Source organism: Podarcis cretensis (assembly GCF_951804945.1).
Source record: "Podarcis cretensis genome assembly, chromosome: 9".
In the NCBI taxonomy this organism is placed as follows: Eukaryota; Metazoa; Chordata; class Lepidosauria; order Squamata; family Lacertidae; genus Podarcis; species Podarcis cretensis.
Window position 1 is genome coordinate 78206850 of NC_137178.1, and position 17173 is coordinate 78224022.

A 17173-nucleotide genomic window follows, 5' to 3' on the forward strand; every position below is an offset into this window, starting at 1 on the left:
TAGATCACTGGACGTCTGTGGTAGATCACTGGTAGATCACTGGCTCCCTGCAAAGAAGCTCAACAAATTTGGCTCCCCTAAAAAAAGCTCAATTTTTTTGATATTAAATTTAATATCACTGATATTAAATTCAACCATTGAACAAGATGCCCATTAGGATAATGTTGCAGTACAACGTTTACATATTTTGTGAACACATTAGTCCGTTGCAGGTGAAAAGTTTCCTTTTTCTTCAGCAATGAAGAAAAACAATTGCCACAAAGGGTATGAGTTTTTCACTCTCCAAAAGCCCACTCCTATTCTGCAAGGTGCTTTAGGTTGCAATCCCATAATAAACACATACCTGAACTTAAATCCCTTTGATTTTAGTGGGGTTTACTTCTGGGCAGACATGTATGTATTGGATTGCACTGAAAACATTGCCACTATTTTATATTGTCTTGATAGATGTGTTTTTATGTACAGTATTGTACAGTACTTTTTTGTAATACAGTAATATGAATTAATGTTGTTCACCACTCTGGGGGCCATTGGGCTAAAAAGGCGGTATAAAAATAAACAATTAACACCCCATCCTCCTTTACACTGTCACCACTGGCTGGGTGGGTGGGGAATGCAAGAGGATCAGATCCGCAAAGAATATGCTCCAACATGCAGTACTTCCCACCAGTGGTGTAGCGTGGGGGGTGCAGGGGGGGCCGGCCGCATCGGGCGCAACATCTGGGGGGGCGCACTCGCCGCCTCCGGAGTCGCCGAAGAGCCTCGGGCGCAGGCTGTAGCAGAGCCCCATGTCTCGCGGAACCGACGAGCTGTGCGCGCGTCCGGGCTGAAGGCGTCCAGCAGGCAGCAGCTCTCAGCGCTCGCCGCGGAGGGTGCGCCAGGCAGCCCCTCCTCACAGCCCCACCGCCGCTGCTGCAGCTGCTGGGCCATGTTGCATTTTCCTCGCCTCTCTGCCCTCCTCCTCCTCCGGGCAAGCGGCGTCATTTGGGCGGCAGCGCCAGCAGCAACTCGCCTCAGATCACCTGACACGGACCTGCCGCCGCCGCCGTGGCTACCTTACCGTAAATACCCCAGCCCAGGCAGCAGCAAGAAGAAGCTGGCAGTGGCGGCAGGTTAGGGGTTAGGGGCGCAAATTACTTGCCTTGCCCCGGGTTAGGGGGCGCAAATTACTTGCCTTGCCCCGGGTGCTGACAACCCACGCTACGCCGCTGCTTCCCGCCCCTCTTTCTTTTCTTTTAAGACACCAGATCCTACCCAGGCAGAACTCCAACCCCCCTCTCTGGCGACCTGCGAAGAAAGGAGCACTTCGAGCATGTGCAGAGTGCCGCTTCTTCACTTCCGAACAGCCAAAGGCAGCCTCAAGATAAGAAGAAGCCCCAGCTGAGTCGCGGCCAGATGCTGTTTCCTCGCCCCACTCACCACTTCGCGGGCGCGGCTGGAGAAGTCGCCTTTGGCGCGCTGCCCGCCGCGCTTGAGCAGGGCCTGGGCCTCGTCGCGGGGCCCCTCGCTGCCGCCCAGCGGGACCCCCAGGGCCTTGTTGCGGGTCTTCACCGTCTTCACGCTGGCCTTGAAGAGCAGCGTGATGTCCACCGCCATGGCGGGCGAGGCGGAAGGCGTCCCGGCGCCCAAAGGCGTCCCCTCGCCAGCCGGGACGGCGCGCCAGGGTTCCGCCTCTTGGCGCTTCGCCGGCTCGTCAGGGCGGCCTAGCAAGCCTTCTTCCCAAACAGCCCCCCTCTCTCGTCGGAGGGAATGGGGGGGGGATCCCCGATTCGCTTTGGAGGAGTCTCTCGTTCATTTCCCTCCCTCTCCGCCTCATTGTTCCCGGAATGGAGAAGAAGGCGCCGCTGCCCCCTTCGCCCCCCCTTTGTGCAAAATGGCTGAATCTGCGTTCATGGGGTGTCCATATATATCTGTACAGTGGTACCTCGGGTTAAGTACTTAATTCGTTCCGGAGGTCCGTTCTTAACCTGAAGCACCTCCCGCTGCCGCCGCGTGATTTCTGTTCTCACCCTGAAGCAAAGTTCTTAACCCGAGGTACTATTTCTGGCATAGCGGAGTCTGTAACCTGAGGGGGAAAGCGTGGGGTTCAGTCAGTGCCGGATTAATTTATAATCTAAACAAGCTGTAGTTTAGGGCCCCAAATGGGGGCCCCCAAAAAAATTTAAGGAAAAAAAACCCTGGATGTACATTTACAAAATATAAGATAAAAAACAAAACCTACATACAGCAACCGTGTTTTGTGCTGTGTAGGCTCCTATGAATAGCATATATTCAACACAAAAAACTGACAATTTGTTGTTGACAAAGAACAGCTGGAAATATAAAGGACCCCATTACCTTCAGTAGCTTACGGCCTCATCAAATCTAAATCTGGCCCTGGGTTCAATGATGGTTGCCATAGGGCACCTGATAGGACGGGTGGTTGAAGGTTCGACCCCCATAAGGGACAGCTGCATCTCCCCTGCATTGTAATGGGGTTGGACCTTCCAACTTTGCAGTTCTATGATAACTTACAGCAGGACAGAACGGAGCTGAGTAACAAGCTCTCGAGCCAAAAGTAGCACCTGCTTCATTATTATTATTATTATTATTATTATTATTATTATTCATTAAATTTGTATACCGCCCATTATCCACAAATCTCCACTGCCTCCAATTAGTTCTAAATACTCCCTTATTAGACTATGGGACAAACAGACCAGGAGGCTTAAAACTGAAAAGCCAAACTATTATTATTATTATTATTATTATTATTATCTGATAATAGGATGTATTTGCAAGGCTAGATGTTAAATGAACCTTTGATGTTTGCTTTACAATGTTACCTCTTTAAAATAATCATGTATTTTCCCTGGTCTAAGGCAATTGCCATTACAGTGGTACCTCGGGTTACAGACGCTTCAGGTTACAGACTCCGCTAACCCAGAAATAGTACCTCGGGTTAAGAACTTTGCTTCAGGATGAGAACAGAAATTGTGTGGCGGCAGCAGGAGGCCCCATTAGCTAAAGTGGTGCTTCAGGTTAAGAACAGTTTCAGGTTAAGAACGGACCTCTGGAACGAATTAAGTTCTTAACCCGAGGTACCACTGTATCTTCTCCCTAGTTAACACATAGATTTTTATATAGGACTTAACCTAAAGTTTTCATTTGGTCAGAAACTCGCTGCTTCTTGTGAACCACTGACAATCTGGCTTCTGCTCTTTTTACAAGCTGGGTTTCACGTTCACCCTGACCTCTCCATCCTTGGACAGTTACTGCTTGCTGCTGCTGCTCAGATCTCAGCTTCTTCTCCCAACTCCAGGCTTACTCCTACAGGGCTGTGTCTGCCTTTTGATACACTTCAGGCACATCCCTCTCACCAAAGGTTACTCTCTGACAGCTCACTGAGTTTTACCTGAGGCCCACTGAGTGCCAGTGGAATGTCGACAAGAGTCCACATTGCAATTTAACCTTTTTTATTATTATACTGTGTCTTATAAAAGCAGTGGTCTCCAGTGTCAACTACATAATGGAACATTTCTCAAGGGACCTAGTCACCACCTTAGTAATGGTATCAGCTTAGCTGTTCCTTGGCAGGTTGCCAGCTGTAGATTACCCTATATCTTATATTCCTTAGGTCTCAGTTGTGGAGGTGACCTTGCCCACCTTTTTCCTTCATTAAGTTAACTATTCACAAACCAAATGGATTTTATAATGCAGACATCCCCTCCATTATGTTCTACTCATGCACAACCACATACACGCATGGCACGGGGAAATAATAATTCATATCCAAATGTGGCTGGAGAGTCCTTGAAACTTGTGAGGAGACCTGACCTGGAAGAGACCCGTCAGTGAGGGCGGAGGAAGACCCAAAGAGACCAGAGGCACAGCAGGGCATTGTTTATGCTGCTCAACCTCCCTGCCTAACAGCTGATGTGTAGGTAGTGCAGCAGCAGCAGCAGCAACCGCTTTCCCACATGTCCTCCAACTTCAGTTCTAGTTGTGAATATTTTTGGATATACTATTTTTGGTATAGATTGAAGAGAGAGTGGCAGAGAGGGTGTTTAGAGGGTGCTCCCCCATGTGATTTCACTTATGTGCATGGGGGCCCAGAACACAACCCCAACATAAAATGGGGAGTTGCCTGTACAACATTTTGAAGTACAACTTTATACCATATTTAAGTAAGCTTTACTTCAGAGTTTTAGTTTCCCCTCAGTTTTAAAGTGCTACAAAACTTTTTAATTTAAGCAGTATTTTACTAATTATTGAAACTTCAATGATACTTTCCACAAGTTTTCCTGGGACAGATGAGGCTAATCAGCCTGTAATTCCCAGGATCCCTTTTTTAAAATTGGTGTTACATTGGATACCTTTCAATCCTTGTTTCATTTTATTATTTATTAAAATTGTATACCGCCCTGTACATGCAGGTCTCATGGCGATTCCTTTTGCTTAGTGTTATGTCTGTACATAATACGAATCCCCGTGACGGGGTGAGCTCCCATTGCTCTGTCCCTGCTCCTGCCAACCTAGCAGTTTGAAAGCATGCCAGTGCAAGTAGATAAATTGGTACTGCTGTGGCGTTTCCGTGCACTCTGGTTTCCGTCACGGTGTCCAGTTGCGCCAGAAGCAGTTTAGTCCTGCTGGCCACATGACCTGGAAAGTTGTCTGTGGACAAACACTGGCTCCCTCGGCCTGAAAGCAAGATGAGCGCCCCAACCCCATAGTCACCTTTGACTGGACTTAACTATCCATGGGTCCTTTACCTTTTGCCTACGGCTGTAGTCAGGCTCATTGTTTTGCTCCAGACAAGTCATGAGCTGTAGTCAAGGTTCATCCTTAGCTTACCACTCACAGAGAAAGAGAAGAGAGAGACAAAGTACAACTCCAGGTTTTGACATAAGACTGATCAAAATCTTGACGTAGCTGAAAGCAGTAGGACTGGAAGAGAAGCAAAGCTGTGAACACCTGCACACTTTTGCATTCATGTTTAGCCATAATGAAAACGGCCATTACCACATGTTTATTGCAAAATGAAGTCAGGAACAATGCTTTCAGGATTTTGGAAAATTTTAATATTCATCCAAGTAGACAACTTGTACGTAGCTGAAAGCAGTAGGACTGGAAGAGAAGCAAAGGTTCATACTGGAAGGACTGGAAGAGAAGCAAAGATCATACTGTACACATTAATTTCCTGAAAATATATGTAGTTTTAAAAGTTTGTAGCCAGAATACTACAGCAGTACCAGCACTTTCAGATTATAATGATAGACAATACAGTGGCAAAATCCTGTCTTGATTTCTGGCCCAAAGGAAGAAAGGCTTCTCTATAGATATTTTTTTTAAAAGGTTAGAGGAGATGACTGAACTGGTCCACCTTATTAGGTACATAATACTTTCAGATCCCCTCCTCCCAAAGAGAGAGAGAGATAGCTTTGAAGACTGTAACTGCTTTAAAAAGTGCTTTTTCAAACTTGTGCCCAGATGCGTTTGAACTTGATCTTGGTTTCCTGTGTACAGTAACTGCATTTAGATGTGATTTGCACTTCCACAGGTACCTTGATGTGAAGGTTTAAAGCTTAGTTTTGAGAAGAGAGACTCTAGGAGTATATACTATGGCTTCTTTTATAATGGCTATAAAAAAAGCCTCCCCTTGAAATTCGAGATTTTTAGTTTGGTCTATATTTCTACAACACGCATATACACACAATGAACTACATTCTTTCCCTCAAAGCACTGCAGGTAGAAGTATCCCCAGAGAAACATGCTACAATATTGTAGTGACAACCCCAGATGCACAAAAGTCATGACTCAGACCAGCTGAAGCTGCTTTGCTTTTGTAAGTTCTTGCTGGGACAGGCACAATTTGGCTCGATTCTGTAATAAAGTTATATTCAGTATATTTTATTTGTTCCATACTTTCCTGGCATGGGAAGAACAACAGCTCACATGTGTTGAATTCTAATGCTGAAAACTTCTTTTTGAGGCAGTTTGCTTATACCACTTACTCGTAATCAAGGCATGTCAACAAAAGAAGCCATATTTGGAAATTGTTGGGTTGTTTGACTAAGCAGTATCAGACACATTCATTGGCCCCCATTCAAAATAAACTCAGCAACTTTATGAAAGTGAAAAAGAAATCCCACTTAAATTTGGGGGAAATTGGCAAACTTTGTGCTAATCAAGCTCCCTGAAAATATGTGCAGAGCATGCAGGAAAGAAGATATTCTGTTACCTTAGTAGTCAGTATTGGGGACATGATCCGCCATCTCCTCACTGGAACAAATGTGAACTGCACAAGAGCTCTAGGAAGTTCCAGAGGAGTTTTTGAGAACCCCTCTTTATACCAAGGAGGTTTGCACAAAAGATCCTTGCAGAAGGCTGTGCCCCTTGTTTTTATGTGGTAAATAGAACATGCATATGACGATAATGATTACAGTGGTAGGTAAAGGGTAAAGGTACCCCTGCCCGTACGGGCCAGTCTTGACAGACTCTGGGGTTGTGCGCCCATCTCACTTAAGAGGCCAGGGGCCAGCGCTGTCCGGAGACACTTCCGGGTCACGTGGCCAGCGTGACAAAGCTGCATCTGGCGAGCCAGAGCCGCACACGGAAACGCCGTTTACCTTCCCGCTGGTAAGCGGTCCCTATTTATCTACTTGCACCCGGAGGTGCTTTCGAACTGCTAGGTTGGCAGGCGCTGGGACCGAGCAGTGGGAGCGCACCCCGCCGCAGGGATTCGAACCGCCGACCTTTTGATCGGCAAGTCCTAGGCGCTGAGGCTTTAACCCACAGCGCCACCTGCGTCCCTCAGATTACAGTGGTACCTCAGGTTAAGTACTTAATTCGTTCTGGAGGTCCGTTCTTAACCGGAAAATGTTCTTAACCTGAAGCACCACTTTAGCTAATGGGGCCTCCTGCTGCCGCCGTGCCGCCGAAGCACAATTTCTGTTCTCATCCTGAAGCAAAGTTCTTAACCCGAGGTACTATTTCTGGGTTAGCAGAGTCTGTAACCTGAAGTGTATGTAACCTGAAGCGTATGTAACCCGAGGTACCACTGTAATCTCTAAAGTTCCTAAAATTTACCAAGTGCTAAAAGAGTTGCGAGGGACGCGGGTGGCGCTGTGGGTAAAACCTCGGCGCCTAGGGCTTGCCGATCACATGGTCGGCGGTTCAAATCCCCACGGCGGGGTGAGCTCCCGTCGTTCGGTCCCAGCTCCTGCCCACCTAGCAGTTTGAAAGCACCCCTAAGTGCAAGTAGATAAATAGGTACCACTTTATACCGGGAAGGTAAACAGCGTTTCCGTGTGCTGCTCTGGTGCCGGTTCGCCGGAGCAGCTTCGTCACGCTGGCCACGTGACCCGGAAGTGTCTCCGGACAGCGCTGGCCCCCGGCCTCTAGAGTGAGATGAGCGCACAACCCTAGAGTCTGTCAAGACTGGCCCGTACGGGCAGGGGTACCTTTACCTAAAAGAGTTGCACTGAACGCTGATCGGAAACACATTCCTTCCACACAATCTAAAAGGCGTGGCACAAAACGGAAAGGAGAAGGGGAGGGAAGAGAAAAACAAGGAGATCCAGACACCAATAAAAGTTGTGAAGTGGTTTTTAAAGATGCGTAATAACATAATAACGTTGGTGGCGCTGTGGGTTAAACCACAGAGCCTAGGGCTTGCCGCTCAGAAGGTCAACGGTTCAAATCCCCATGACGGGGTGAGCTCCTGTTGTTTGGTCCCTGCTCCTGCCAACCTAGCAGTTCGAAAGCACGTCAAACTGCAGGTAGATAAATAGTACTGCTCCAGCGGGAAGGGAAATGGCGTTTCCATGCGCTGCTCTGGTTTTCCAGAAGCGGCTTAGTCCTGCTGGCCACACGACCCGGAAGCTGTACGCCGGCTCCCTTGGCCAGTAAAGCGAGATGAGCACCGCAACCCCAGAGTCGTCCACGACTGGTCCTTCACCTTTAATAATACGGTAGTGGTTACAATAACCAAATTTAATGGAAACAGCTGAGGGATGGGAGGGGCCACATGGAAGCTGAACCAAAGCTGATGGAGTGAGTGCTGACTCCCAGTTCCTGTCTGCTTCCAGGTGGAATGGCAGCTAAAAAATGATAGTTAAAGGACAGGAGCCAATTGAGTTAGCAGCTCTGGGGCATCTCCTTCCGCTGCAGCCTGGGGGAAGAGCTGCTGCTGGAAGATCATTCAGAGAGAGGAGGAGCCCATTGGCAGCCGAGCCAAAGCAGTTGCCTCATCCCTTGAGGGTGTCCGAAACGAATAGAACTGGCACTAATTATTTTGCTTTATCGTTATTCAGCCCACTCCCCAAACCTATACATGCCAACTCACACACCCAAGAATAACAACATCTTGTTTAAATACATTGCTTAAGAAGAAATTCATGTGATTTCTCAGAAAGACGCCGCGTGGCGGGGAGAAGACTTCATGCCCTGGGACCCTCAGGTGAAGTGCAGGGAATTTTGTTGGTGGTTGATGGCATCCATCTGTCTCAAGAGGCAATGGAGTGCCCCTCTGGGAGGACTGGAGAATCATAGCGCCTTCTGTGGCTGCAGAGACCTAACTGCTGCCTCCCCCATTCTTTTTGCTGTTTTAGGAGCACAAGCCTAGGCAGTGTGCGTGGAGGTCCTGGGCTGCCTAGACAACCAGACCCCCCCCCCCCCCCGTTGCTATGTGGTTCAAAGGAAAGCAGAGCAATGCATTTTGGCATCATTATTCCAGAGCTAGGCATGATGCAGTTCTTAATGTTTAAAGTTTCTTTTGGGCAGCCCACTGCAACAGCTTACATGGGGCAGCCATAGGGTCAGGCTGCCCATGAGGCAGACTCAGGCAGCACACAGAGGAACACAAAGATTTGGGGGCTCTGCCTCCTCTAGCACTGGCGGAGAAACAGCAGCAGTGGCGTCCACCGACATGTCACCAAAATCTTGTGAGATCTCATACACTACATGAGATCTTGCTGGAACTTCCAGGCCCCACCACTTTGCCGGCACTGCTGCACAAACCAAGTAAGGAAGGCTTTGGCGTGGGGGGGGGGCAGGGGGCTTTGGAATTCCACCTCCAGTGACAAAATGGCCTGCGTCGCCCCTGGGCAGGCAGGAGGGAATAGATGGCGATATACTTAGCTTTAGCAATATAGCAATCATAGTCTTCTAATTGCATTAGAAGGTGAAGTTTGGGTTGGCTTTGCTCAGTCAACAGTGGCCAATGTATACTGCCGCCTCTACTGCTTTCAGTGATCATGGACGTTTTATATTTTTAACTTTTAATGTGGAAAACGAAAAAGTGTTCAAAGGCCAAACTCTTTTATGTGTATGTTCTCCATATTCCTTCAGGGAAAACTTTGTCTGAATAAAAATCAACTAAGGATGTCAGTTTCCAAGAGTAAAAGTAAGTTAAACATCAATAGAAAATGTAATTACAGCTACTCTAAATTTTGGCAACCTCACTAGAACGACCAAGATTGGGCGGGGGAATGCATTTTTAAAAAATCAGTCTTCTTTCCCCAATACAGAGATTGAACTTGTTAGCAAAACAGTGGGGGTGTTATCAAAACATACACCTAGGGTTGCCATATTTCAAAAAGTAAAATTCTTGATACCCACCAAAATTGTTAAGCTTTTCTTGGGGAAAACCTAAGCTTTTTGATTTTAAGCTTTTTGAGCTGTTTCCACTGCTTTTCCATCGCGTTGCCATACATCTGGGTTTTCCCTGACATTTTGCCAATTCGGCAAAATTCCCCGATGCCATTTTTACACCCGATAACAGATATGTCAGGAATTTTCCTGACGTATGCCAAGCCTACATACAGCACATTCTCTCCTAAAGAGCCAAATGACTTTATTTGTACATTTCATGTAATTTTTTTGTTTTGCCTTGTCCCCCAACTTTAATTATTAACACGTGGCCTTTTGCAGTGATGACTGTGATAGAAGAGGCAAACTTAATAATAGGTCAAAAGCAACATTAAAAAATCAAATGTGGCAGCAGAGATAGAGGCAAGAGTGTTAAATTGTGCACAGGTCAATTGTAAGTACTAGTGATGATGAAACGAACAGGAGGGAGAGATCAAAAGGGAGGCAAAACTGTATTCAGCAGCAGTTACATGTGGGTGGAGGATAACTGCAAAAATGCATTTTGATTAGGGGATAAAACTCAGCCTTTTGAATACATTCTTACCAGTTTGAATAAATAAAAACATAATGGTTGAGCTACTTCCCCTTACAATTAATGCAGCACAGATATGTACTTTGCTTTTTGTTTTTTTTAAATCTTTTAAAAAAACTTTCATATTCTTTTTCTTGTAGATTTTCAGCACTATATCAAGCCTGCAAACGTGTGACCCACCAAGTTAAACATGGCTCGCAAACTATGTGTGATGGCCTGACGAGAGTTGCCTGGGATTGCAGAAACAGTTGTCAGGCACAATGCACAACTAGCAGGCTGTATTTGGCTTGGTAAATCGTAATGTATGCAGACCTAGTTTAGGATTGCAGCTCTAAAAACGGGTCTAGCTCACTCCTATCATGCTTTTCTGGGAGTAAGTCCTGTTGAAGAGGGGGACTTATTTCCAAGTAAACATGCACACAGTTGTGCTGTACATTTCCTTTCTCCTCGGTTCCCCACCTCTTTCCAGCCCCTCTCCAGATTTAACAGTTCTGTTTACTTTGTCCTGTCATGGAGTAGTTTCAAGGCATTTGCTTTCGTATTCTACCTCAAATTTCCAGAATTCCTAAAGTTTGCTTTAAACACTCAATTTCCTCAGACTATAGCTTTCCGTTTCTGTCACATATTCATGAAACTAATCATATGCAAGCATATAAAGAAACGTATTAAAAGTATTAACAAGTATTACCATAAGGGAGCCTTTCCATTATTCTCATAAGATTGCATGGTTTTTTAAAAAATAATAATAATGCTGTTTTCCTTTCCCCCAAAAGATATCCTGCTGTTACCTGTAATTTAATCTGGAAAAATCATTCACATTTGAAACTGTTCTGCACTTTAAGAACTCAAGGAAGGGCTTTCGGTGCAAATTGTACTTCCGTGCACATTCCAGTGTGCATTTGGCTGCACGGAAATGCTTATATCAAGAAAAACCCTTTTCCTTGTCCTTACTTATTTTAAAATGCAGAAGACAATACCATTCAATTGTCCAGTTTCAAATATCCTTCCAACTGAAAATAGACGGATACAGTGATAGCAGGAACCAAGTTTTTATGTCATTAGCACGAGGGGTTTAATGAGTATTGTCATACCAGAGCATGGATTGTCTGAAGAGGTAAACACCACAATGAATAATGGAAAGTTTTAGCAAGAGAAAACTGCATAAGCAGATTACAAAATTTATTATGAAATGTATCTGATTATTGAGAAGACTGGTTGCCTAGAATACCAGGTGAAGACAAGCCACAGAAGACTTCCAAAGTGAAATGTGGGCCGGGAGGGAGGGAACCATCTGTCTGTGCTCTAAGTATGAAGAGAATTGAGAAACAATACTTTTTTTTATCCCGCTGCTATCTCTCCTCATACATGTTTTGCAATCCTTTTTATCACTGTAAACACCAGCAAAATCTGTGATAAATCGTGGTGGGATGATTGATGATGGTGATGATGGCAGTGGTACACATTTACAAGTGTTAAAAACTTTTATCAGCTCCGGTGTTGGCTTTTCTGGATAAAATAATCAAAATTTTAATTTGAGTTTTACATATCAATCAATGCAGTCTTAGTCTCCCCTAGCTGATGTTACATTTGCTCTAATGTCTGGTGTTGCAACTAAAAAGGAAGACTATTAGCATGGGTAGAATTATCACAGAAACATTTATTCTAAAATAGAAGCAGTCTCTCAAACCTATGATCTGTGTTAAAAACAGGAATAATATTTGCTTATATCTCAAATTTTTGTTCAGAATAAATAAACTCACCAGCTTCCCATACTTACTGTGGAGACGTTGCTAACAGATAATATCTGAATTTTAGAATCCTTTTGATGCAATGCAAACTGAGAGAAGTTGTTGATCACAAAGGCTGGATCAGGAATGAGTTTTACTCCTGTTAACTCAAATGCTTAACCATAGGATGTAACTGCCATGAGTTCATCTATTTCTGTTCAAGCTGTCTCCCAAGGACCAATTTCTCCCTATATATACTGAAGCAACAGGATCCAAAAATTCATATGTAGGTTACTCATATGGCCACAACGCTGTATCTTACAGCACATTTTAAAGCATGTCCACTCGCTATGTGCATCCAGGGAAATATACCTTAGTATTCCACAAAAGCTTATGCTATAATAAATTTGTTTGCCTTCAGGTGCTACAAGATTAGGGGATGGAAGTAAGCTTTTTTTCTTGTTTGTCCCATACAAATAAAATATTGCATACATATCCTTAGTTAGTATGATACAATTACACAGTAAATATTCAAATCTTTCCCCTTCTGTTCTTTGCTTATACCATATTTTATGCAGGAGTTAAATCAATACACTCAAAAATAAGTACAACTGTTAAAATGATGGCCACCTTTGCCTTCTCAGGAACTTCAAGTCCTCTTCAGCCATCAGTTTATCACAGCCTGGGCTTCTTTATATCAGCAACATTTGAGAAGAAATCCTACGCATAAACATCCAATGAACCAAAAAGTTCTTAGCAGCCTGTGAAAATCTCAGCTTCTTGAGGGTGCAAATTTCCTGCAATGGTGGGGAAGAAAATCAACCTTCTGCATTTTTCTTTTTTAATATCAGAAAATTAAACCCCATATAAAATTATTCAGGGGATTATCACAGCACCAGAGAAATCTCCGCCACCATGCCACCCCTGCCGCAACTTTCTTCTGACAAATTTCCCCATTGCTTACCTGAGAAGTGGACCCTCCCGGCTCCTGCATCTTTGCCTTCCTCCTGTGCTCTTTCCCTGTGCAACAGAACTTTCTGGTGGATCCGGCCTTCACTTTCTTTCCAGGATTCTTACAAAAGTTTGCAAGTCATACAGAAGTGGTGTGTGTGTGTGTGTGTGTGTGTGTGTGTGTGTGTGATGCTCTCTACTGCTGATCTTCAAATTAATTGAACAAAGCAGAAAAGAAATCATCAGTACACTTGCGGGGACACTGGAGGGCGCTAAAACAAAAAGCAAGTAAACATTAAAACCAAAAAAAACCCAACCCAAAACCAAGCAGGCACTCTTTTGCAAACCTGCAGGAGAGCCCAAGAATCTGAGCCTCCTGGTAATGGCAGTTATTTACTGAACAGTTTCTCAAAGGAAAGTAAAATGGCTGTAAAACTTCTTTTTACAAATAGTTGTGCAGCTGAAGGTTGGAACTAGGGCTTAGGACGTGGTACTGCCACTGCAAAGAGCACCGCAGATTCTCCTTTCTCCCATACATAATATGAAACATCTGATGCACTTTTCGGGCAGGGCACTCCTCTTCATTGGCTGCCTCTTTTGGGGGTGGGGAGAGATTCTCAGCGCAACAGCACCATGTCATATGTTTTGTATTGCTGCACAATAAGGCTGCTGTTTTTGGTGGCAGCCAGGAGCCTTTCAGAAGGTTCAGTTCTGGCCTGCAGAAGAAGCTAAGGGGGGCTGCATTAATAGCGCTTCTAAAATGCATCACATTGATAGGATTGCAGGCGTTTTATAAAATGCACAAGGAAATGCTCTCGGCTGGCTGCTATGTGCTTTATAGTCTCAAGAACAGAAAGCAAAACGAACATGTCTTCATGCATGTATATTAACAATAACGTTTCTTATTAGGAAGAATATACATGATGGAGACAGTAAGAAATGCCTTTTGCGTCTTTAAAATGATGTTTATTTTAGATTCTTCTGTTACTGGTCATTTGACTTTATTCTCAGAAGTATGCTATTTCATGTAAAATATTGGAAGAGGACTGTGAGAGGCTTTTGGCAGGCTGTAGTTATACAGCCCCTAGGAAAATACAATCATCTTTGGTGGATATATAATGAGGTGGTTTCTTATTACATAATTGAGGAGACAATGTCTTTTATATGCATTTTGCTTCACTTTTCACACTAAATTTATCATAATAAGCATCTGCTTTGAATAAAGAGAGTTTTGTGATAATTCAACCATGACCTCTCTGGAAGCACAAATGATTTTGCTTCACTTTCTCAGACTGGATTATTCTTTTGAAATGTTCCCCCTTTACTTTATGATAATCACTGTGTTAACATGAACTGATTAATCCCATCAGCCAAACATTGATATTATGGCTCAAATGGACTTTCTCCAGAAACCCTCTGGCGATGACACCACTGGTTTCATCACTGCAGCTAAAGAAATTCAGGGGTGTTTACACTGTCAGTCAGTTTGAAGGCTGAGCAGAAAACCATACGAAATAATATATGTGACATTCCTTTTCCTAATACATAAATGGGGAAGCCATTACCAAGAATGGGTTCCACATGGAACTGGACAAAAAAGTGCCTCAAAGCAGTGAGCCTGTGTAAGTGTTAGGCTGAAATCATGGGAAGCGAATCCCATTAAACTCAGTAGGACTTTTCTTTGAATAGAGTTGCTTTTAAAACTTCTTATTACTTTAGTTCATGATGAATTGTTGACTTAAAGTCCAAGACTATCCCAATATGTTTTGGCAACTAAGACAGAAATTAAACTAGTTTCCTCTCTTACTAAAGAGCATCCCAAGGTAAAGGAACTTGCAATCTGTATATAACACTTCCAAATATTTTCATTGTTCTTTTTATAGTCTTACTTCAAACTTTTAGAAGCAGCCTTCTCAAACTTCCTATCTTTCCATTCATAAACAGAAGAAAATGAAAAGGAAATATATGACCCACGGCAATGAAGATACATTTCAGGCATTGTGACACAAAGCCCCTCAGCCTCTTATTAGCAAACCAAACACCGCCTTTGTTTTTTGTGCTGATGTTGGTTTTCACTGCTGTTTGAACGACCTTTTATTGTCTCTCTATTGTCACATAGCTGCCCTGCTCTCCTGCATTTAAGGCCACAACTGTTAGCTGGGCTTCCCAAATGTTGCCCATGAAGTTTCCGCCACTGCTTAAATCAAACATTTTCCAGAGAGAAGGAATGTGTTGCCATGCTTCTCGTTCTGATCCAAACAACCCTTGTTAAGCCACGACTATAGACTTACGCTACAAGATCCAAGAGAGTTCACTCTGACTGGGTTGATTAAAAGGCAAAGAGCAAGATGGATGGAGTCAGTTGTGATCCGCAGGCTTCAGCATCCCGCTGAGAGCCAGTCTCTGTCATTGTGCAGGCCTCTGGGTACCAGACTCGCCAGGGTCTTCTCAGCTCTAAAAGGAAAGTGGGCTTTGTTTGCCTTTAAGCATCTGCAAACTCTACTGACACATGATCTGCCCTCTCAGCAAGACCACTCATTAGACTGATTATCACTTCAAAGTTTTCATTATCATTCATCTCTAAAGGCAATTAGGAATGGGTGGCTTTGAGTATCAGACGCTAGGTGACACTATGTGACTCATCTTTATTGATTCTTTTGTGGCAAAAGACAGTGATTGAGATGATAGGATTGCAGCCTACCTGCCCCTTTGACTGGTAAAAGCTGAAGGAAAAAATGGTGTATAATTAACTGACAGTTAATATAGGTTCTGTTTAGTGTTCCAGGAACACAATAGGGCAGGTTGCCCAAAAGGAACAAAGTAATGAAAACTCCTTTGACAAGTTAAACTCTAAAGCCAACTGTGTAATTATCTGACAGTTTTAAAAGACAGGGGCTAAAAAAGGCTGTCTTTTGTATTAATGAGACCCAAAGAATTCCTGGGTGTGGATAATAAGGAGTCACAAACAATAACAAGAACAGTTAAAGGGTGTGTGTGTATTTCTCTAAGCGTGTAGTTTAGGGACCATTTTCCTAAGAGGATGTTTGAAAAGAGAATGTAAATGCAATTGAGAAATGAATTTAAATTATTTTTGGGACTCTGTTCTAACCTTGTTTAAGTAATTATACCTTTAGATACAGCATCATCACGATCCTACCAGACAGACAGGTTTTATCAGTTCTAGGTTACAGGCAAAACAGTCACAAACAGAGACATTTCTGTCCCCTTAAAAATTTCCAGCATCACAACAACAAACACCTAAAAACTTACAAGTTTTTGCACAACCATTTTCTGAGATAGAAACATTTTCTCTGATGTGACTTACCATGTGAGATTGTCACACTATAGACGTGCAGTGGTCGGTCCAAGCACAGACAAAACTTAAGGTTTCAATGACATTACTATCAGGCTTAACAGCAGGCGTAAAAGGCAACCAACTTTAAAAGCCATGCTTTTTTTCTTCTGTATGGCATCATAATTGGATTTATTATTATTAATCACCTTTAGTATTATTAATTACCTGCCCTTTACCAGCGCAGACCCCAGAGTGGATTGCAACTATTAAAATTCAGTACTAAAAAGAGTTAAAACAAATTACACTCACAGAAAATGGACAGGTCTGGAAAACACACATTTCAGGGTAAAAGAGATGCATCTTCAGCATTTACCAAAATCTGTATGGTGAAGGCACCAGATTCTCCAGGCTCCTCAATTTATGGAATCCCTCCCTGGCTGTTGTTTCCCCCTAATAGCTTGCCCTTCTTACCTTGGCTGCTTCTGTAGGAGGATTCTACCAGCTGAAGAAGTTAGGGTTCTGCCTAAGTGCAGAACCTTACATTTGCTGCTATTGAAATTCATTTTGTTAGCTTGGGCCCAGTTCTCCATCTGTTAAGGTCATCTTGAATCCTGATTCTGTCTTCTGCTGCATTAGCTACCCCTCCCAGTTTGGTGTCACAGTGCACACACACCATTTGAATAGCAATGGTAATCAACGGGGGGGCAGCCCCCTCAAATATTTTATTGGGGAGGGTGAAGAGACCCCTCAGCCTCTAGGTCCAGGAGTTGGTTCCTATGAAAAAGAGCACAGGCTTCGTAGGGAATGGTTTTGCTCACTCATTCCCAACTTAATTCCATAGTTTCACTCACGGATAGAAAACTTCAGTGTAGCTCAGCACATTTTGGAGTAGAACGCCCCTTCAGGTGCTTGAATTGTAATGGTAATATCATCTTAAAGGTAAAGATAAAGGACCCCTGACAGTTAGGTCCAGTTGTGGACGACTCTGGGGTTGCGGCGCTCATCTCGCTTTACTGGCCGAGGGAGCCAGCATTTGTC

General features: G+C 43.9%; 2 protein-coding genes across 5 annotated transcripts in view; one reads left to right on the forward strand and one right to left on the reverse strand.

Moving 5' to 3' along the window:
- STX18 (syntaxin 18) overlaps positions 1-1626 on the reverse strand; it is a 54159-nt gene extending 52533 nt beyond the window's left edge. Inside the window, exon 1 of the mRNA XM_079991715.1 lies at positions 1420-1626. Coding sequence (XP_079847841.1) covers positions 1420-1596 — 177 coding nt within the window. The 5' untranslated portion in view covers positions 1597-1626. The remainder of the gene's footprint in view (positions 1-1419) is intronic.
- Positions 1-17173, forward strand: part of SLC2A9 (solute carrier family 2 member 9) — a 318333-nt gene that overhangs the window by 283342 nt on the left and 17818 nt on the right. The gene's annotated exons all lie outside the window — the stretch shown is intronic.